General features: G+C 60.6%; 2 protein-coding genes across 2 annotated transcripts in view; both read left to right on the top strand.

Annotated features, from left to right (window-relative positions):
- The first annotated feature begins 2096 nt into the window (after positions 1 to 2096).
- The window catches only part of LTBP4 (latent transforming growth factor beta binding protein 4), a 61088-nt gene continuing 40460 nt past the window's right edge, over positions 2097 to 22724 (top strand). The window contains 8 exon segments of the mRNA XM_090129873.1: positions 2097 to 2409; positions 7321 to 7548; positions 15357 to 15622; positions 17223 to 17325; positions 17427 to 17489; positions 17596 to 17718; positions 19594 to 19758; positions 21649 to 21774. Of these exon segments, the coding sequence (XP_089985999.1) occupies positions 2097 to 2409; positions 7321 to 7548; positions 15357 to 15622; positions 17223 to 17325; positions 17427 to 17489; positions 17596 to 17718; positions 19594 to 19758; positions 21649 to 21774 (1387 nt within the window).
- Positions 15964 to 17178, top strand: LOC149913379 (uncharacterized). The gene has a single exon (XM_090129860.1). It carries the CDS (start codon positions 15964 to 15966, stop codon positions 17176 to 17178), a length of 1215 nt encoding a protein of 404 aa, XP_089985986.1.

Below are 22724 nucleotides of genomic sequence, written 5' to 3' on the forward strand. Positions count from 1 at the left end.
CAATGTCCCCACATCCCACTGTCCCCAAGTCCCAAAATGTCCCCATATCCCGATGTCCCCACATCCCGGTGTCCCCACATCCCGATGTCCCCATAACCCCAATATCCCCACATCCCAGTGTCCCCATATCCCAGTGTCCCCATATCCCAAAATGTCCCCCCAGCCCCACATCCCAAATGTCCCAAATGTCCCCATATCCCAATGTCCCCACATCCCACTGTCCCCATATCCCAAAATGTCCCCCCAGCCCCACATCCCAACATCCCAAATGCCCCCCCATCCCAAATGTTCCTATATCCCAAATGTTCCTATATCCCAAACGCCCCCCCATCCCGCCATCCCAAATGCCCCCCCATCCCACTGTCGCCCCATCCCAAATGTCCCTCCATCCCAACACCCCCGATCCCAAATGCCCCCCCATCCCATTGTCCCCCCCTCCCAAATGTCCCCATATCCCAATGCCCCCCCCCATCCCAAATGCCCCCCATCCCAACACCCCGATCCCAAATGCCCCCCATCCCAAATGCCCCCATATCCCAATTCCCCCCCCATCCCAATGCCCCCTCCATCCCAAATATCCCCATATCCCAACACCCCGATCCCAAATGCCCCCCCATCCCATTGTCCCCCCCTCCCAAATGTCCCCATATCCCATGTTCCCATATCCCAAATGCCCCCATATCCCAATTACCCCCCATCCCAATGCCCCCCCCTTCCCAATGCCCCCCATCCCAAATGTCCCCATATCCCAAATGCCCCCATATCCCAATTCCCCCCCCATCCCAATGCCCCCATATCCCAATTCCCCCATATCCCAAATGCCCCCCAACCGATGCCCCCCCATCCCACCACCCCGATCCCAAATGCCCCCCCATCCCATTGTCCCCCCATCCCAAATGCCCCCATATCCCAATTCCCCCCCCATCCCAATGCCCCCCCATCCCAAATGCCCCCATATCCCAATTCCCCCCCCATCCCAATGCCCCCATATCCCAATTCCCCCATATCCCAAATGCCCCCCAACCCGATGCCCCCCCATCCCACCACCCCGATCCCAAATGCCCCCCCATCCCATTGTCCCCCCATCCCATTGTCCCCCCATCCCAAATGCCCCCATATCCCAAATGCCCCCCATCCCAAATGCCCCCATATCCCAATGCCTCCCCATCCCAAATGCCCCCATATCCCAAATGCCCCCAATCCCAACACCCCGATCCCAAATGCCCCCCATCCCAAATATCCCCATATCCCAAATGCCCCCCCATCCCAAATGCCCCCCCATCCCAAATGTCCCTCCATCCCAACGCCCCCCATCCCAAATGCCCCCCATCCCAAATGCCCCCATATCCCAAATGCCCCCCATCCCAACACCCCGATCCCAAATGCCCCCCCATCCCAAATGCCCCCATATCCCAATTCCCCCCCATCCCAATGCCTCCCCATCCCAAATGTCCCCATATCCCAATTCCCCCCCCATCCCAATGCCTCCCCATCCCAAATGTCCCCATATCCCAAATATGCCCCCATCCCAACACCCCGATCCCAAATGTCCCCACATCCCAACATCCCAAATGCCCCCATATCCCAATTCCCCCCCCATCCCAATGCCCCCCCATCCCAAATGCCCCCCAACACCCCGATCCCAAATGCCCCCCCATCCCAAATGCCCCCCATATCCCAAATGCCCCCCCATCCCAACACCCCATATCCCAATGCCCCCCATCCCAATGCCCCCATATCCCAAATGCCCCCATATCCCAATTCCCCCCCATCCCAATGCCCCCCCATCCCAAATGTCCCCATATCCCAATTCCCCCCCATCCCAAATGTCCCACATCCCAAAAGCCCCCCCATCCCAAATGCCCCCATATCCCAAATGCCCCCCATCCCAACACCCCGATCCCAAATGCCCCCCTCCCCATCCCCCCCCTCCCTCCTTTCCCACGCTCTCCCTCCCCCCCCCCAACCTCCTTCCCCCCGCCCCTCCCTTCCTTCCCCCCCACCTCCTTCCCCCCCCCCCCCCAACCCCAAACCCCACCCCATAACCCCACCCCCCTATGGGGGGGTCCCACCCCCCCCCGTCCCATCCCCTGGCCATGGCCCCTCTCCCGCTGCTGCTTTTCGCTGTTCTCTCCGCCGCTTCCGCGACCCCCCCGGATCCCCCCCAACCCCCGGGACCCCCCCGACCCCCCCCCCCGGGACCCCCCCCTTACCCCCCCCGCCTCCGCGTGCACTTCGGGTGCCGCGATCGTTGCGGTTCGGGGGGGGGAGGTGGGAGTTGCGGTATTGGGGGGGGGGAAGGAAAAAACGGGGGTCTCAATCGGGGGGGTCCCGGAGGGTGCGGGGGGGGGAGAAACGGCAGCGCTGTGCTGGAGAGAGGGGGGAGCGAGGGGGGGGGCGTCAGATTGCGTGAGTGAGGGGAGGGGGGGGGGGCGGAAATGGGGGTGGGGGGGGGAGGAATAGGGCGGGGGGGGGGGGGAATGGGGAGATAGGGGGGTGATGGGGGGGGTTGGGGGGGAGAAATGGGGATGGGGGGGGGAATGGGGTTGGGGGGGGGCAATGGGGGGAGATGGGGAGGGGGTGGGGGGCAATGGGGGGAGGAATGGGGCTGGGGGGGGAATAAGGTCGGGGGGGGGCGACGGGGGGAGATGGGTTGGGGGGCAATGGGGGGGGCGATGGGGAAGAGATGGGGGGCAATGGGGGGGGAATAGGGAAGGGGGGGCATTGGGGGATAATGGGGGGCGATGGGGGGAGGAATAGGGCTGGGGGGGGGAATGGGGTTGGGGGGGGCAATGGGGGGAGATGGGGAGGGGATGGGGGCAATGGGGGGATAATGGGGGGCAATGGGGAGTGGGGCTGGGGGGGGAATGGGGCTGGGGGGGATAAATGGGGCTGGGGGCTGATGGGGGGCAATGGGGGGGGGATGGGGGGAGATGGGGAGGGGGTGGGGGGCAATGGGGGGAGGAATAGGGCTGGGGGGGGGAATAGGGGGGCGATGGGGGGGTGATGGGGGAGAGGAATTGGGCTGGGGGGGGGAAATGGGGGGGTGATGGGGGGAGGAATAGGGCTGGGGGGGGATTGGGGGGTGATCGAGAATGGGGCTGGGGGCTGATGGGGGGCAATGGGGGGGGGATGGGGGGAGGAATTGGGCTGGGGGGGCACTGGGTGGGGGTGGGGGGCGATGGGGGGAGGAATGGGGCTGGGGGGGTGAGGGGGGGGATGGGGAGGGGATGGGGGGCATTGGGGGGGGAATAGGGCCGGGGGGGGCGATTGGGGGGCGATGGGGGAGTGGAATAGGGCTGGGGGGTGGCAATGGGGCTGGGGGCTGATGGGGGGCAGTGGGGGGGAGGAATTGGGCTGGGGGGGGATAAGGTCGGGGGGGGGGCGATGGAGAAGAGGAATAGGGCTGGGGGGGGGCAATGGGGGGAGATGGGGAGGGGGTGGGGGGCAATGGGGGGATAATGGGGGGCAATGGGGAGTGGGGCTGGGGGGGGGAATGGGGATGGGGGGGATAAATGGGGCTGGGGGCTGATGGGGGGCAATGGGGGGGGGATGGGGGGAGGAATTGGGCTGGGGGGGCAATGGGGGGGGATGGGGAGGGGGTGGGGGGCAATGGGGGGAGGAATGGGGCTGCGGGGGGGATAAGGTCGGGGGGGGCGATGGGGGGAGATGGGTTGGGGGGCAATGGGGGGGGCGATGGGGAAGAGATGGGGGGCAATGGGGGGGGAATAGGGAAGGGGGGGCATTGGGGGATAATGGGGGGCGATGGGGGGAGGAATAGGGCTGGGGGGGGGAATGGGGTTGGGGGGGGCAATGGGGGGAGATGGGGAGGGGGTGGGGGGCAATGGGGGGATAATGGGGGGCAATGGGGAGTGGGGCTGGGGGGGGGAATGGGGCTGGGGGGGATAAATGGGGCTGGGGGCTGATGGGGGGCAATGGGGGGAGGAATAGGGCTGGGGGGGGAATAGGGGGGCGATGGGGGGGTGATGGGGGGAGGAATTGGGCTGGGGGGGCAATGGGGGGTGATGGGGGGGGTTGGGGGGGAGAAATGGGGATGGGGGGGGGAATGGGGGGAGATGGGGAGGGGGTGGGGGGAGATGGGGGGAGGAATGGGGCTGGGGGGGGGATAAGGTCGGGGGGGGGCGATGGGGAAGAGGAATAGGGCTGGGGGGGGGCAATGGGGGGAGATGGGGAGGGGATGGGGGCAATGGGGGGATAATGGGGGGCAATGGGGAGTGGGGCTGGGGGGGGAATGGGGCTGGGGGGGATAAATGGGGCTGGGGGCTGATGGGGGGCAATGGGGGGAGGATGGGGGGAGGAATTGGGCTGGGGGGGCAATGGGGGGGGATGGGGAGGGGGTGGGGGGCAATGGGGGGAGGAATGGGGCTGGGGGGGGGATAAGGTCGGGGGGGGGCGATGGGGGGAGATGGGGTGGGGGGCAATGGGGGGGGCGATGGGGAAGAGATGGGGGGCAATGGGGGGGGAATAGGGAAGGGGGGGCATTGGGGGATAATGGGGGGCGATGGGGGGAGGAATAGGGCTGGGGGGGGGATAAGGTCAGGGGGTGCGATGGGGGGAGATGGGGAGGGGGTGGGGGGCAATGGGGGGATAATGGGGGGCAATGGGGAGTGGGGCTGGGGGGGATAAATGGGGCTGGGGGCTGATGGGGGGCAATGGGGGGGAGAATGGGGGGGGATGGGGGCGATAGGGGTGATGGGGGTCTATGGGGTTTGGGGTCCCGTATGGGGTCTTATGGAGTTTGGGGTATTTTATGGGGTCTGTGGGGTTTCTGTGGGTCTCTATGGGTCTCTATGGGGTTTGGGGTCCCCTATGGGGTTTCTGTGGGGTTTTGTGGGTCCCCTATGGGGTCTCTGTGGGTCTCTATGGGGTTTGGGGTCCCGTATGGGGTTTCTGTGGGGTTTTGGGGGTCCCCTATGGGGTCTCTATGGAGTTTGGGGTATTCTATGGGGTCTGTGGGGTTTCTGTAGGTCTCTATGGGTCTCTATGGGGTTTGGGGTCCCTATGGGGTCTCTAGGGTTTTGTGGGTCCCCTATGGGGTCTTATGGATTTTGGGGTATTCTATGTGGTCTGTGGGGTTTTGTGGGTCCCCTATGGGGTGTCTATGGGGTTTGGGGTCCCCTATGGGGTCTCTAGGGTTTTGTGGGTCCCCTATGGGGTGTCTATGGGGTTTGGGGTCCCCTATGCGGTCTCTGTGGGGTTTTGGGGTATTCTATGGGGTCTGTGGGGTTTCTGTGGGTCTCTATGGGTCTCTATGGGGTTTGGGATCCCCTATGGGGTCTCTGTGGGGTTTTGTGGGTCCCCTATGGGGTCTCTGTGGGTCTCTATGGGGTTTGGGGTCCCCTATGGGGTTTCTGTGGGGTTTTGGGGGTCCCCTATGGGGTCTCTATTGAGTTTGGGGTATTCTATAGGGTCTGTGGGGTTTCTGTGGGTCTCTATGGGTCTCTATGGGGTTTGGGGTCCCCTATGGGGTCTCTGTGGGGTTTTGGAGTCCCCTATGGGTCTCTATGGGGTTTGGGGGTCTCTATGGGGTCTCTATGGGTCTCTATGGGGTTTGGGGGTTTCTATGGGGTCTCTATGAGTCTCTATGGGGTTTGGGGGTCTCTATGGGGTCTCTGTGGGTCTCTATGGGTTTTGGGGTTTCTATGGGGTCTCTATGGGTCTCTATGGGGTTTGGGGGTTTCTATGGGGTCTCTAAGGGTCTCTGTGGGGTTTGGGGGTCTCTATGGGGTCTCTATGGGTCTCTATGGGTCTCTATGGGGTTTGGGGTTTCTATGGGGTCTCTATGAGTCTCTATGGGGTTTGGGGGTCTCTATGGGGTCTCTATGGTTCTCTATGGGGTTTGGGGTTTCTATGGGGTCTCTATGGGGTTTGGGGGTTTCTATGGGGTCTCTGTGGGGTTTTGGGGGTCTCTATAGGGTCTCTATGGGTCTCTATGGGGTTGGGGGCTTTCTATGGGGTCTCTATGGGGTTTGGGGGTCTCTATGGGGTCTCTGTGGGGTTTTGGAGTCCCCTATGGGTCCCTATGGGGTTTGGGGGTCTCTATGGGGTCTCTATGGGTCTCTATGGGGTCTCTATGGGTCTCTATGGGGTTTGGGGTTTCTATGGGGTCTCTATGGGTCTCTATGGGGTCTCTATGGGTCTCTATGGGGTTGGGGGGTTTCTATGGGGTCTCTGTGGGGTTTTGGAGTCCCCTGTGGGTCTCTATGGGGTTTGGGGGTCTCTATGGGATCTCTATGGGTCTCTATGGGGTTTGGGGGTTTCTATGGGGTCTCTGTGGGTCTCTATGGGGTTTGGGGGTCTCCATGGGGTCTCTATGGGTCTCTGTGGGGTTTGGGGGTTTCTATGGGGTCTCTATGGGTCTCTATGGGGTTTGGGGGTCTCTATGGGGTCTCTATGGGTCTCCATGGGGTTTGGGGGTCTCTATGGGGTTTCTATGGGTCTCTATGAGGTTTGGGGGTTTCTATGGGGTCTCTGTGGGGTTTTGGAGTCCCCTATGGGTCTCTATGGGGTTTGGGGGTTTCTATGGGGTCTCTATGAGTCTCTATGGGGTTTGGGGGTCTCTATGGGGTCTCTATGGGTCTCTATGGGGTTTGGGGGTTTCTATGGGGTCTCTATGGGGTTTGGGGGTCTCTATGGTGTCTCTATGGGTCTTTATGGGGTTTGGGGGCTTTCTATGGGGTCTCTATGGGGTTTGGGGGTCTCTATGGGGTCTCTATGGGGCTCTATGGGGTTGGGGGCTTTCTATGGGGTCTCTATGGGTCTCTATGGGGTCTCTTTTGGTCTCTATGGGGTTGGGGGGTTTCTATGGGGTCTCTGTGGGGTTTTGGAGTCCCCTATGGGTCTCTATGGGGTTTGGGGGTTTCTATGGGGTCTCTATGGGTCTCTATGGGGTCTCTATGGGTCTCTATGGGGTTGGGGGGTTTCTATGGGGTCTCTGTGGGGTTTTGGAGTCCCCTGTGGGTCTCTATGGGGTTTGGGGGTCTCTATGGGGTCTCTATGGGTCTCTATGGTGTCTCCATGGGTCTCTATGGGGTTTGGGGTTTCTGTGGGGTCTCTATGGGTCTCTATGGGGTCTCTATGGGTCTCTATGGGGTTTGGGGTTTCTATGGGGTCTCTATGGGTCTTTATGGGGTTTGGGGGTTTCTATGGGGTCTCTGTGGGGTTTTGGGGGTCCCATCTGGGGGGTCTCTATGCGCTCCTATAGATGGGGATGGGGGGGTTTGAGGGGGGGGGGGGCAGGGGGGGTCAAACGCTTCCCCCCCCCCCCCAAACCCCAAATCTCCCCCCCCCCCCCTTCAGGTCTCTGCCCCCTGCTGTGCCGCAATGGGGGGATTTGCGCCCACCCCGATTCCTGTTTGTGCCCCCCCGGCTTCACCGGGAAATTTTGTCACCTCCGCGCCCCCCCCGGGGTCACCGCCACCGCCGCCCCCCCCCCGTCCCCCCCCCAGGAGCAGAGGGGGGGGGCGCAGCCCCTCAGCCGCTCCGTTTACACGCTGCCCATCGCCAACCACCGCAGCGAGCGCCACGGTGAGCGGGGGGGCACCCCGAAATGGGACCCTAAAATCTGACCCCAAAATGGGACCCTAACATCTGACCCCAAAATGGGACCCTAACATCTGACCCCAAAGGCGGACCCCAAAATGGGACCCCGGAATCTGACCCCAAAATGGGACCCTAACATCTGACCCCAAAGGGGAACCCCTAAATGGGACCCTGAAATCTGACCCCAATGTCAGATGGATTCGGACCCCTAAATGGGACCCCAAAATCTGACCCCAAAGGGGGACCCGAAAATGGGACCCCGAAATCTGACCCCAAAATCTGACCCCAATGTCAGATGGATGCGGAACCCAAAGGTGGACCCCAAAATGGGACCCTAAAATCTGACCCCAAAATCTGACCCCAAAGTCGGACCCCAAAATGGGACCCCAAAATCTGACCCCAAAGGAGGACCCCAAAATCTCACCCCAAAAGCGGACACCTAAATGGGACCCCAAAATCTGACCCCAAAGGCGGACCCCGAAATGGGACCCCAGAATCTGACCCCAAAGGGGGACCCCGAAATGGGACCCCAAAGTCAGACCCCAAAGGAGGACCCCAAAATGGGACCCTGAAATCTCACCCCAAAGGGGGACCCCGAAATGGGACCCTGAAATCTGACCCCAATGTCAGATGGATGCGCACCCCAAAATGGGACCCCGAAATCTGACCCCAAAGGGGAACGCCAAAATCTCACCCCAAAGGAGGACCCCAAAATGGGACCCCGAAATCTGACCCCAAAGGAGGACCCCAAAATGGGACCCCGGAATCTCACCCCAAAGGGGGACCCCTAAATGGGACCCCGAAATCTGACCCCAAAGGGGGACCCTAAAATCTGACCCCAAAGGAGGACCCCGAAATGGGACCCCAATGTCTGACCCCAAAGGAGGACCCCGAAATGGGACCCTAAAATCTCACCCCAAAGTCAGACCCCAAAGGCGGACCCCAAAATGGGACCCCGGAATCTGACCCCAAAATGGGACCCTAAAATCTGACCCCAAAGGAGGACCCCTAAATGGGACCCCGGAATCTCACCCCAAAGGCGGACCCCAAAATGGGACCCTGAAATCTGACCCCAATGTCAGATGGATGCGCACCCCAAAGGCAGACCCCAAAATCTGACCCCAAAATGGGACCCTAAAATCTCACCCCAAAGGAGGACCCCAAAATGGGACCCTAAAATCTGACCCCAAAATCTGACCCCAAAATAGGACCCCAAAGTCAGACCCCAAAGGCGGACCCCAAAATGGGACCCTAAAATCTCACCCCAAAGGAGGACCCCGAAATGGGACCCTGAAATCTGACCCCAATGTCAGATGGATTCGGACCCCTAAATGGGACCCCAAAATCTGACCCCAAAGGGGGACCCCTAAATGGGACCCCAAAGTCGGACCCCAATGTCAGATGGATTCGGACCCCAAAATGGGACCCCAATGTCTGACCCCAAAGGAGGACCCCAAAATGGGACCCCGAAATCTCACCCCAAAGGAGGACCCCTAAATGGGACCCTGAAATCTGACCCCAAAGGAGGACCCCGAAATGGGACCCCAATGTCTGACCCCAAAGGAGGACCCCAAAATGGGACCCCAGAATCTCACCCCAAAGGGGGACCCTAAAATCTGACCCCAAAATGGGACCCTAACATCTGACCCCAAAGGGGAACCCCGAAATGGGAGCCCGGAATCTCACCCCAAAGGGGGACCCTAAAATCTGACCCCAAAGGAGGACCCCGAAATGGGACCCTGAAATCTGACCCCAATGTCAGATGGATTCAGACCCCTAAATGGGACCCCAATGTCTGACCCCAAAGGAGGACCCAAAAATGGGACCCAAAAGTCAGACCCCAAAGGCGGACCCCAAAATGGGACCCCAAAGTCAGACCCCAAAGGTGGACCCCAAAATGGGACCCTAAAATCTCACCCCAAAGGAGGACCCCAAAATGGGACCCCAAAATCTGACCCCAAAGGAGGACCCAAAAATGGGACCCCGAAATCTGACCCCAAAATCTGACCCCAAAATAGGACCCCAAAGTCAGACCCCAAAGGAGGACCCCAAAATGGGACCCTAAAATCTCACCCCAAAGGGGGACCCCGAAATGGGACCCTGAAATCTGACCCCAATGTCAGATGGATGCGCACCCCAAAATGGGACCCCGAAATGGGACCCCAAAGGGGGACGCCAAAATCTCACCCCAAAGGAGGACCCCAAAATGGGACCCCGGAATCTCACCCCAAAGGGGGACCCTAAAATCTGACCCCAAAGGAGGACCCCGAAATGGGACCCCAATGTCTTACCCCAAAGGAGGACCCCGAAATGGGACCCTAAAATCTCACCCCAAAGTCAGACCCCAAAGGCGGACCCCAAAATGGGACCCCGGAATCTGACCCCAAAATGGGACCCTAAAATCTGACCCCAAAGGAGGACCCCTAAATGGGACCCCGGAATCTCACCCCAAAGGCGGACCCCAAAATGGGACCCTGAAATCTGACCCCAATGTCAGATGGATGCGCACCCCAAAGGCAGACCCCAAAATCTGACCCCAAAATGGGACCCTAAAATCTCACCCCAAAGGAGGACCCCAAAATGGGACCCCGAAATCTGACCCCAAAATCTGACCCCAAAATAGGACCCCAAAGTCAGACCCCAAAGGCGGACCCCAAAATGGGACCCTAAAATCTCACCCCAAAGGAGGACCCCGAAATGGGACCCTGAAAACTGACCCCAATGTCAGATGGATTCGGACCCCTAAATGGGACCCCAAAATCTGACCCCAAAGGGGGACCCCAAAATGGGACCCCAAAGTCGGACCCCAATGTCAGATGGATTCGGACCCCAAAATGGGACCCCAATGTCTGACCCCAAAGGAGGACCCCAAAATGGGACCCCGAAATCTCACCCCAAAGGAGGACCCCTAAATGGGACCCTGAAATCTGACCCCAAAGGAGGACCCCAAAATGGGACCCCGGAATCTCACCCCAAAGGGGGACCCTAAAATCTCACCCCAAAGGCGGACCCCTAAATGGGACCCCAAAGTCAGACCCCAAAGGCGGACCCCAAAATGGGACCCTAAAATCTCACCCCAAAGGAGGACCCCAAAATGGGACCCCAAAATCTGACCCCAAAGGAGGACCCAAAAATGGGACCCCGAAATCTGACCCCAAAATCTGACCCCAAAATAGGACCCCAAAGTCAGACCCCAAAGGCAGACCCCAAAATGGGACCCTAAAATCTGACCCCAAAGGCGGACCCAAAAATGGGACCCTGAAATCTCACCCCAATGTCAGATGGATTCGGACCCCAAAATGGGACCCCAATGTCTGACCCCAAAGGCGGACCCCAAAATGGGACCCAGAAATCTGACCCCAATGTCAGACGGATTCAGACCCCAAAATGGGACCCTAAAATCTCACCCCAAAGGCGGAACCCAAAGTCAGACCCCAAAGTCAGACCCTAAAATCTGACCCCAAAGTCAGATGGATGCGGACCCCAAAGGCAGACCCCAAAATGGGACCCCAAAATCTGACCCCAAAGGCGGACCCCCAAAGTCAGACCCTAAAATCTGACCCCCCCCATTTCTCACCCCCACAACATTCCCCCCCCCATTGTCCCCCCCCACATTATCCCCCCCCATTTGCCCCCCCCCAATTTGTCCCCCCCAAATACCCCCCCCATTCGCCCCCTCCCCCAATTGACCCCCCCACATTGTCCCCCCATTTGCCCCCCCCAAATGTCCCCCCCAATTTATCCCTCCCCAATTTGCCCCCCCCCCAATTGACCCCCCCAAATACCCCCCCATTCGCCCCCCCAATTGACCCCCCTACATTGTCACCCCCCATTTGCCCCCCCCAAATATCACCCCCCATTCGCCCCCCCCATTTGCCCCCCCCAATTGAACCCCAAAATTATCGCCCCCATTCGCCCCCTCCCCAATCGACCCCCCCACATTGTTCCCCACATTCGCCCCCCCCAATTGACCCCCCCACATTGTCCTCCCCCAATTCGCCCCGCCCATTCGCCCCCCCCCCAATTTGTCCCCCCCAAATACCCCCCCAATTCGCCCCCCCCATTCGCCCCCCTCCACTTGACCCCCCCACATTATCCCCCCCCATTTGCCCCCCCCAATGTCCCCCCAAATATCCCCTCCCATTCGCCCCCCCATTCGCCCCCTCCCCAATTGACCCCCCACATTGTCCCCCCCCATTTGCCCCCCCCAAATATCTCCCCCCATTCGCCCCCTCCCCAATTGACCCCCCCAAATACCCCCCCAATTCGCCCCCCCATTTGCTCCCCCCCCAAATGTCCCCCCCAATTTATCCCTCCCCAATTTGCCCCCCCCCATTCGCCCCCCCCAATTGACCCCCCCACATTGTCCCCCCCCCATTCGCCCCCTCCCCAATTGACCCCCCCACATTGTCCCCCCCCATTTGCCCCCCCCAAATATCCCCCCCCATTCGCCCCCCCCATTTGCCCCCCCCCAATTGACCCCCCCAAAATACCCCCCCCAATTCGCCCCCCCCACATTGTCCCCCCCCATTTGCCCCCCCCCCAAATATCCTCCCCCATTCACCCCCCCCATTCACCCCCTCCCCAATTGACCCTCCCACATTGTCCCCCTCCATTCGCCCCCCCCAATTGACCCCCCCTCATTGTCCCCCCCCATTTGCCCCCCCCCCAAATATCCCCCCCAATTCGCCCCCCCCATTCGCCCCCTCCCCAATTGACCCCCCCCATTCGCCCCCCCCATTCACCCCCTCCCCAATTGACCCCCCCAATTGACCCCCCCACATTGTCCCCCCCCATTTGCCCCCCCCATTCGCCCCCTCCCCAATTGCCCCCCCACATTGTCCCCCCCCATTCGCCCCCCCCCAATTGACCCCCCCAAATATCCCCCCCCCCAAATATCCCCCCCCATTCGCCCCCCCCATTCGCCCCCTCCCCAATTGACCCCCCCAAAATACCCCCCCCAATTCGCCCCCCCCACATTGTCCCCCCCCATTTGCCCCCCCCCAAATGTCCCCCCCCAAATATCCCCCCCAATTCGCCCCCCCCATTCGCCCCCTCCCCAATTGACCCCCCCACATTGTCCCCCCCCAATTGACCCCCCAAATATCCCCCCCCAATTCGCCCCCCCATTCGCCCCCCCAAATTGACCCCCCCACATTGTCCCCCCCATTCGCCCCCCCAATTGACCCCCCCAAATACCCCCCCCAATTCGCCCCCCCCATTCACCCCCTCCCCAATTGACCCCCCCAATTGACCCCCCCACATTGTCCCCCCCCATTTGCCCCCCCCATTCGCCCCCTCCCCAATTGCCCCCCCACATTGTCCCCCCCCATTCGCCCCCCCCCAATTGACCCCCCCAAATATCCCCCCCCCAAATATCCCCCCCCATTCACCCCCCCCATTCGCCCCCTCCCCAATTGACCCCCCCCATTCGCCCCCCCCATTCACCCCCTCCCCAATTGACCCCCCCAATTGACCCCCCCACATTGTCCCCCCCCATTTGCCCCCCCCATTCGCCCCCTCCCCAATTGCCCCCCCACATTGTCCCCCCCCATTCGCCCCCCCCCAATTGACCCCCCCAAATATCCCCCCCCCCAAATGTCCCCCCCCATTCACCCCCCCCATTCGCCCCCTCCCCAATTGACCCCCCCAATTCGCCCCCCCCATTCGCCCCCTCCCCAATTGACCCCCCCACATTGTCCCCCCCCATTTGCCCCCCCCCCAAATATCCCCCCCCATTCGCCCCCCCCCATTCGCCCCCTCCCCAATTGACCCCCCCAAATACCCCCCCCAATTCACCCCCCCTATTCACCCCCTCCCCAATTGACCCTCCCACATTGTCCCCCTCCATTCGCCCCCCCAATTGACCCCCCCACATTGTCCCCCCCATCCCCCCCATTTGCCCCCTCCCCAATTGACCCCCCCAATTCGCCCCCCCCCCATTCGCCCCCCCATTTGCCCCCCCCCAATTGACCCCCCCAAAATACCCCCCCCAATTCGCCCCCCCCACATTGTCCCCCCCCCATTTGCCCCCCCCCAAATGTCCCCCCCCATTCACCCCCCCCATTCACCCCCCCCATTCGCCCCCCCCATTTGCCCCCCCCCAATTGACCCCCCCAAAATACCCCCCCCAATTCGCCCCCCCCACATTGTCCCCCCCCATTTGCCCCCCCCCCAAATATCCTCCCCCATTCACCCCCCCCATTTGCCCCCTCCCAAATTGACCCCCCCAATTCGCCCCCCCCATTCGCCCCCTCCCCAATCGACCCCCCCACATTGTCCCCCCCCATTTGCCCCCCCCAATTTGTCCCCCCCAAATACCCCCCCCAATTCGCCCCCCCCATTCGCCCCCTCCCCAATTGACCCCCCCACATTGTCCCCCCCATTCGCCCCCCCCCATTCGCCCCCTCCCCAATTGACCCCCCCACATTGTCCCCCCCCATTTGCCCCCCCCCAAATGTCCCCCCCCATTCACGCCCCCCATTCGCCCCCCCATTTGCCCCCTCCCCAATTGACCCCCCCACATTGTCACCCCCCATTTGCCCCCCCCAAATATCGCCCCCCAATTCGCCCCCCACATTGTCCCCCCCCATTTGCCCCCCCCAAATATCCCCCCCCAATTCGCCCCCCCCATTCGCCCCCTCCCCAATTGACCCCCCCAATTGACCCCCCCCATTCACCCCCTCCCCAATTGACACCCCCACATTGTCCCCCCCCATTCGCCCCACCCCAATTTGTCCCCCCCAAATATCCCCCCCCATTCACCCCCCCATTCGCCCCCCCCCCATTTGACCCCCCCACATTGTCCCCCCCATTCGCCCCCCCCAATTGACCCACCCACATTGTCCCCCCCCATTTGCCCCACCCAAATATCCCCCCCCATTCGCCCCCCCCATTCGCCCCCTCCCCAATTGACCCCCCTACATTGTCACCCCCCATTTGCCCCCCCCAAATATCACCCCCCATTCGCCCCCCCCATTCGCCCCCCCCCAATTGACCCCCCCACATTGTCCTCCCCCAATTCGCCCCCCCCATTCGCCCCCCCCAATTGACCCCCCCACATTGTCCCCCCCCATTTGCCCCCCCCATTCGCCCCCTCCCCAATTGACCCCCCCACATTGTCTCCCCCCATTCGCCCCCCCCATTTGCCCCCCCCAATTTGTCCCCCCCAAATATCCCCCCCCAATTCGCCCCCCCCATTCACCCCCTCCCCAATTGACCCCCCCAATTGACCCCCCCCCATTGTCCCCCCCCATCCCCCCCATTTGCCCCCTCCCCAATTGACCCCCCCAATTGACCCCCCCCATTCACCCCCTCCCCAATTGACCCCCCCACATTGTCCCCCCCCATTTGCCCCCCCCAAATGTCCCCCCCCATTCACCCCCCCCATTCGCCCCCCCCATTTGCCCCCTCCCCAATTGACCCCCCCAATTCGCCCCCCCCATTCGCCCCCTCCCCAATTGCCCCCCCACATTGTCCCCCCCCATTCGCCCCCCCCCAATTGACCCCCCCAAATATCCCCCCCCCAAATATCCCCCCCATTCGCCCCCCCCATTCGCCCCCTCCCCATTTGCCCCCCCACATTGTCCCCCCCCATTCGCCCCCCCCAATTGACCCCCCCAAATATCCCCCCCCCCAAATATCCCCCCCCATTCGCCCCCCCCATTCGCCCCCTCCCCAATTGACCCCCCCAATTCGCCCCCCCCCCCATTCGCCCCCCCAATTGCCCCCCCCCACATTGTCCCCCCCCCCCCATAACACCGCCCCCCCCCCCAATTTCCCCCCCCCCCCAGGCGTTCAGTCCCTGGTCAGCGTCCACGTGCACCACCCCCCCGACGCCTCCATCACGGTGCATCGCGTGGAGCGGCTGAGCGACGACAACGACGACAACGACAACGACAACGACGACGACATGGCGGGGGGGGGTCGACGACGACAGAATTTTGGCCCCCCCCCCCCCGTGTTGGCTCAGAGCCGCCCCCAAACCCCCGGCGAACGGCGGGGCTTCGGCCCCGATGCTGGGTTTGGGTTTTGCTTCCGCAGCGTCAGCAACGGGCAGGTGGGGGAGGGGGGGTGGGGGGGGGTTATGGGGTTGTGGGGGGAGTTGTGGGGTTGTGGGGGGGTTATGGGGTTCTGGAGGTATGGGGGGGTTATGGGGTTGCAGGGGCTTATGGGGACACAGGGATATGGATGGGGACGTGGGGACGTTGGTGTTGGGATGGGGACATGGATGGGGACGTGGCGACATTGGGATTGGGGTGGGGACATGGATGGAGATATGGGAACATTGGGGTAGGGACACTGGGATGGGGATGGGGACATGGATGGGGACGTTGGAATGGGGACATGGATGGAGATATGGGGACATTGGGGTGGGGTCATTGGGGTGGTGATTGGGACATGGGGACATTGGGGTGGGGATGGGGACATGGATGGAGATATGGGGACATTGGGGTTGGGACATGGATGGGGAAGTGGGAATGGGGACATGGATGGAGATATGGGGACATTGGGGTGGGGATGGGGACATGTTTGGGGACGTGGGGACATTGGGGTTGGGATTGGGACATGTTTGGGGATGTGGGGACATTGGGGTGGGGATGGGGACATGGATGGGGACATGGGGACATTGGGGTTGGGATGGGGACATGTTTGGGGACGTGGGGACATTGGGGTGGGGATGGGGACATGGATGGGGACGTGGGGACACTGGGGTTGGGGTGGGGAGATGCGGACATTGGGGTGGGGATGGGGACATGGATGGGGACGTGGGGACATTGGGGTGGAGATGGGGACGTGGATGGAGATATGGGGACATTGGGGTGGGGATGGGGACATGGATGGGGACATGGGGGCATTGGGGTGGAGATGGGGACATGGGGACATTGGGGTGGGGATGGGGACGTGGATGGAGATATGGGGACATTGGGGTGGGGATGGGGACATGTTTGGGGACGTGGGGACATTGGGGTGGGGATGGGGACATGGATGGGGACGTGGGGACATTGGGGTGGGGATGGGGACATGGATGGGGACGTGGGGACATTGGGGTTGGGACATGGATGGGGAAGTGGGAATGGGGACATGGATGGAGATATGGGGACATTGGGGTGGGGATGGGGACATGGGGACATTGGGGTGGGGATGGGGACATGGATGGGGACATGGGGACATTGGGGTGGAGATGGGGACGTGGACGGAGATATGGGGACATTGGGGTGGGGACACTGGGATGGGGATGGGGACATGGATGGGGACGTTGGAAAGGGGACGTGGATGGAGATATGGGGACATTGGGGTTGGGACATGGATGGGGACGTTGGAATGGGGACATGGATGGAGATATGGGGACATTGGGGTGGGGATGGGGACGTGGATGGGGACGTGGGGACATTGGGGTGGGGATGGGGACATGTTTGGGGACGTGGGGACATTGGGGTGGAGATGGGGACGTGGACGGAGATATGGGGACATTGGGGTGGGGACACTGGGATGGGGATGGGGACATGGATGGGGACGTTGGAATGGGGACGTGGATGGAGATATGGGGACATTGGGGTGGGGATGGGGACGTTGCAATGGGGACGTGGGGACATTGGGGTGGGGGTGCAGTGACAATGACCCCCCCCCCTCTCGTTTCCCCCCTCCCCCCCCCGCAGTGCAGCTCCCCGCTGCCCGGCCTGCGCACGCAACTCGTCTGCTGCCGGGGGGGCGGCTCTGCATGGGGGGTCCACGAATGCCAACCCTGCGACCCCGAGCCCGGTAAGACCCCATGGGGGGACCCCCACATTGGGGAGGGGTCGGAGGGGGGGGGGGGGGAGGGGCTCAGCTGTAATCCCCCCCCCCAACCTCCCCCCAAGCAGGGGATGCCCCCGCCGTACAGCCGTGCCCCAAAGGTTTCCGCCGCGCCAACGGCAGCTGTGTGGGTGAGTGAGGGGTTTTGGGGGGGTGGGTTTGTTTGTTTTTCTGGGGGGGGGGTGGAGGTTGGGGTGCTGAGACCCCCCCCCCCCCCCCCCCCCCATCTGACTGCAGATGTGGATGAGTGCCTGGAGGGGGGGCTGTGTCAGAACGGGGTCTGCACCAACACCCGCGGCAGCTTCGCCTGCCTGTGCCACGAGGGATTCATCCTCGACTCGTCCCGCAGCAGCTGCATCTGTGAGCAGATTGGGATTATCGGGGTTGGGATTGGGATTGGGATTGGGATTAGGTGGGGTTGGGATTGGGAATGGGATTAGGTGGGGTTGGGGTTGGGATTGGGATTAGAATTGGGATTAGGTGGGGTTGGGATTGGGATTGGGATTGGGATTAGGATTAGGTGGGGTTTGGATTCGGTGGGGTTGGGATTGGGATTGGGATTCGGTGGGGTTGGGATTAGGTGGGGTTGGGATTGGGATTAGGATTAGGTGGGGTTGGGATTGGGATTAGAATTGGGATTCGGTGGGGTTGGGATTGGGATTGGGATTCGGTGGAGTTGGGATTGGGATTAGAATTGGGATTGGGTGGGGTTGGGATTGGGATTGGGATTCGGTGGGGTTGGGGTTGGGATTGGGATTAGGTGGGATTGGGATTAGGATTAGGTGGGGTTGGGATTGGGATTAGGATTAGGTGGGGTTGGGATTGGGATTGGGATTCGGTGGGGTTGGGATTGGGTTAGAATTGGGATTTGGTGGGGTTGGGATTGGGATTAGAATTAGAATTGGGATTCGGTGGGGTTGGGATTGGGATTGGGATTGGGATTAGGATTAGGTGGGGTTGGGATTGGGATTAGAATTGGGATTCGGTGGGGTTGGGATTGGGATTGGGATTGGGATTCGGTGGAGTTGGGATTGGGATTAGAATTGGGATTGGGTGGGGTTGGGATTGGGATTGGGATTGGGATTGGGATTCGGTGGGGTTGGGATTGGGATTGGGATTCGGTGGAGTTGGGATTGGGATTAGAATTGGGATTAGGTGGGGTTGGGATTGGGATTGGGATTAGGTGGGGTTGGGATTGGGAATGGGATTAGGTGGGATTGGGATTAGAATTGGGATGCAGTGGGATGGGATGCAATGGGATGGGGTGCAGTGGGATGGGATGGGATGGGATGGGATGCAATGGGATGCAATGGGATGCAATGGGATGGAATGGATCCAATGGGATGGGATGCAGTGGGATGGGATGGGATGGGATGGGATGGGATGGGATGGGATGGGATGGGGTGGGATGGGATGGGATGGGATGGGATGGGATGGGATGGATCCAATGGGATGGGATGCAGTGGGATGGGATGGGATGGGATGCAATGGGATGCAATGGGATGGGATGGATCCAATGGGATGGGATGGGATGGATCCAATGGGATGGGATGGGATGGGATGGGATGGATCCAATGGGATGGGATGCAGTGGGATGGGATGGGATGGGATGGGATGGGATGCAATGGGATGGGATGCAATGGGATGGGATGGATGCAATGGGATGGGATGGGATGGGATGGGATGGGATGGATGCAATGGGATGGGATGCAATGGGATGGGATGGGATGGATCCAATGGGATGGGATGGGATGGATGCAATGGGATGGGATGGGATGGGATGGGATGGATCCAATGGGATGGGATGCAGTGGGATGGGATGGGATGGGATGGGATGCAATGGGATGGGATGCAATGGGATGGGATGGATGCAATGGGATGGGATGGGATGGGATGGGATGGGATGGGATGGGATGGGATGGGATGGGATGGGATGGATGCAATGGGATGGGATGCAATGGGATGGGATGGGATGGATCCAATGGGATGGGATGGGATGGATGCAATGGGATGGGATGGGATGGGATGGGATGCAATGGGATGGGATGGATGCAATGGGATGGGATGGGATGGGATGGGATGCAATGGGATGGGATGGATGCAATGGGACGCAGCGGGATGGGATGCAGTGGGACGGAACGGTGATGCAGTGGGACGCAGTGGGAGGGGGTGTCGGCCCCCCCACCCACCTCTCTCCCCCCCCCCCCCCCCCACCTTGACCCCGTTCCCCCCCAGCCCACCAGGTGCTGTCGGAGGCGAAGGGCCCCTGTTTCCGGGTGCTGCGGGACGGGCGCTGCGCGCTGCCCACCCTGCGCAACATCACCAGGCAGATCTGCTGCTGCAGCCGCGTGGGGAAGGCCTGGGGGAGGGACTGCCTGCGGTGCCCCCCCTTCGGATCCGGTCAGACCCCATAGCAGCCCTCAGACCCCATAAGAACCCCATAAGATCTCTCAGACCCCATAAAAACTCCATAAGATCCCTCAGACCCCATAAGAACCGTCAGACCCCGTAAGAGCCCCATAGATCCCTCAGACCCCATAAGAACCCCATAAGATCTCTCAGACCCCATAAAAACCCCATAAGATCCCTCAGACCCCATAAAAACTCCATAAGATCCCTCAGACCCCATAAGAACCGTCAGACCCCATAAGAGCCCCATAAGATTCCTCAGACCCCATAAGAACCCCATAAGGTCCCTCAGACCCCATAAGAACCCCAAAAGATCCCTCAGACCCCATAAGAACCGTCAGACCCCATAAGAACCCCATAAGATTCCTCAGACCCCATATGAACCCCATAAGGTCCCTCAGATCCCATAAGAACCCCAAAAGATCCCTCAGACCCCATAAGAACCGTCAGACCCCATAAGAGCCCCATAAGATTCCTCAGACTCCATATGAACCCCATAAGGTCCCTCAGACCCCATAAGAACCGTCAGACCCCGTAAGAGCCCCATGGATCCCTCAGACCCCATAAGAACCCCATAAGATCCCTCAGACCTCATAAAAACCCCGTAAGATCCCTCAGACCCCATAAGAACCGTCAGACCCCGTAAGAGCCCCATAGATCCCTCAGACCCCATATGAACCCCATAAGGTCCCTCAGATCCCATAAGAACCCCATAAGGTCCCTCAGACTCCGTAGCAGCCCTCAGACCGCGTAAGAACCCCATAAGATCCCTCAGACCCCATAAGAACCGTCAGACCCCGTAAGAGCCCCATAGAGCCCTCAGACCCCATAAAAACCCCATAAGATCCCTCAGACCCCATAGGAACCCCATAAGATCCCTCACACCCCATAAAGTCCCTCAGACCCCATAAGTACCCCATAGGAGCTCTCAGACCCCATAGGAACCATTTTGGGGTTTCCAATAGGATTTTATGGGTTCCAAAGGATTTTGGGGTTTCTGATGGGATTTTATGGGTTCCAATGGGATTTTATGGGTTCCAATGGGATTTTGGGGTTTCAATGGGATTTGGGGGTTTCCAATGGGTCTTTGGGGTTTCCAATAGGATTTTATGGGTTCCAATGGGATTTTGGGGTTTCCAATAGGATTTTTGTGTTTCCAATGGGATTTTTGGGGTTTCCAATGGGATTTTATGGCTTTCCAATGGGATTTTGGGGGTTCCAATAGGATTTTATGGGTTCCTGTTGGATTTTGAGGGGTTTCCAATAGGATTTTATGGGTTTCCAATGGGATTTTTGGGTTTCCAATGGGATTTTTGGGGTTTCCAATAGGATTTTATGGGTTCCAATGGGATTTTGGGGGTTCCAATAGGATTTTATGGGTTCCTGTTGGATTTTGAGGGGTTTCCAATAGGATTTTATGGGTTCCAATGGGATTTTGGGGTTTCCAATGGGATTTTATGGGTTCCAATAGGATTTTATGGTTTCCAATGGGATTTTGGGATTTCCAATAGGATTTTATGGGTTCCAATGGGATTTTATGGCTTTCCAATGGGATTTTAGGGGTTCCAATAGGAATTTGGGGTTTCCAATGGGATTTATGGTTTCCAATGGGATTTTATGGGTTTCCAATGGGATTTGTGGCTTTTCCAATGGGATTTTATGCGTTCCAATAGGATTTTGACGGGTTCCCAATAGGATCTTTGGCTTTCCAATAGGATGTTATGGTTTCCATTGCGATTTTATGGGTTCCCAATGGGAATCTTGACTTTCCACTGGGATTTTTGGGTTTCCCTCGGGATTTTTGGGTTTCCAATGGGATTTGATGGGTTCCTGTTGGTTTTGGGGTTGTGACCCCGACCCTTTTGGGGTCCCCACACACAGAGGGGTTCCGGGAGATCTGCCCTGCTGGGGCCGGTTATCACTACGCCGCGTCCGACCTGCGATACAACGCCAGACCCCTGGGGACCCCGCAGCCACGCGTCCCCCTCAGCCGCCCCCACGGCACCCGTGAGTGTCACCACCCCCCCATGTCACCACCCCCATGTCACCACCCCCCCATGTCACCACCCTCCCATGTCACCACCCCCCCATGTCAACCCCCATGTCACCCCCCCCATGTCACCACCCCCCCATGTCACCCCCCCATGTCACCACCCCCCCATGTCACCACCCTCCCATGTCACCACCCCCCCATGTCAACCCCCATGTCACCCCCCCCATGTCACCACCCCCCCATGTCACCCCCCCATGTCACCACACCCCCATGTCACCACCCCCATGTCACCCCCCCGCCATGTCACCCCCCCATGTCACCACCCCCATGTCACCATCCCCCCATGTCACCCCCCCCATGTCACCACGCCCCCATTGTAACCCCCCCATGTCATCACCCCCATGTCACCACCACCCCCATGTCGCCACCCCCCCCATGTCACCACCCCCCCATCACCCCTCACCCCATTGTCACCCCCTCATTGTCACCCCCCCATATCACCACCCCCCCCATGTCACCCCCCCCATGTCACCACCCCCCCATGTCACCACCCCCCCCATTGTCACCACCCCCCCATGTCACCACCCCCCCCATTGTCACCACCACCCCCATGTCACCATCCCCCCATTACCGCCCCCCCCATGTCACCACCACCCCCATGTCACCACCCCCCATCACCCCATTATCACCCCCCATTGTCACCCCCGTGTCACCCCCCCCATGTCACCACCCCCCCATGTCACCACCCCCCCCACTGTCACCACCCTCCCATATCACCACCCCCCCCATGTCACCACCCCCCCATTGGCACCACCCCCCCCATTGTCACCACCCCCATGTCACCAGCCCCCTGTGTAACCCCCACCCCCTCCATGTCACCACCCCCCCATTGTCGCCACTCCCTCATTGTCACCATCCCCATGTCACCCCCCCATGTCAACACCCCCCCATTGTCACCATCCCC

This window comes from Phasianus colchicus, chromosome 38 (genome assembly GCF_987193195.1).
Source record: "Phasianus colchicus chromosome 38, bPhaCol1.hap1.1, whole genome shotgun sequence".
Classification (NCBI taxonomy): Eukaryota; Metazoa; Chordata; class Aves; order Galliformes; family Phasianidae; genus Phasianus; species Phasianus colchicus.

What these genes read in the sequence shown, in the direction of transcription:
- LOC149913379 (XM_090129860.1), top strand. Translation starts at nt 15,964, where the DNA reads ATGGGGACATTGGGGTGGGGATGGGGACATGGATGGAGATATGGGGAC.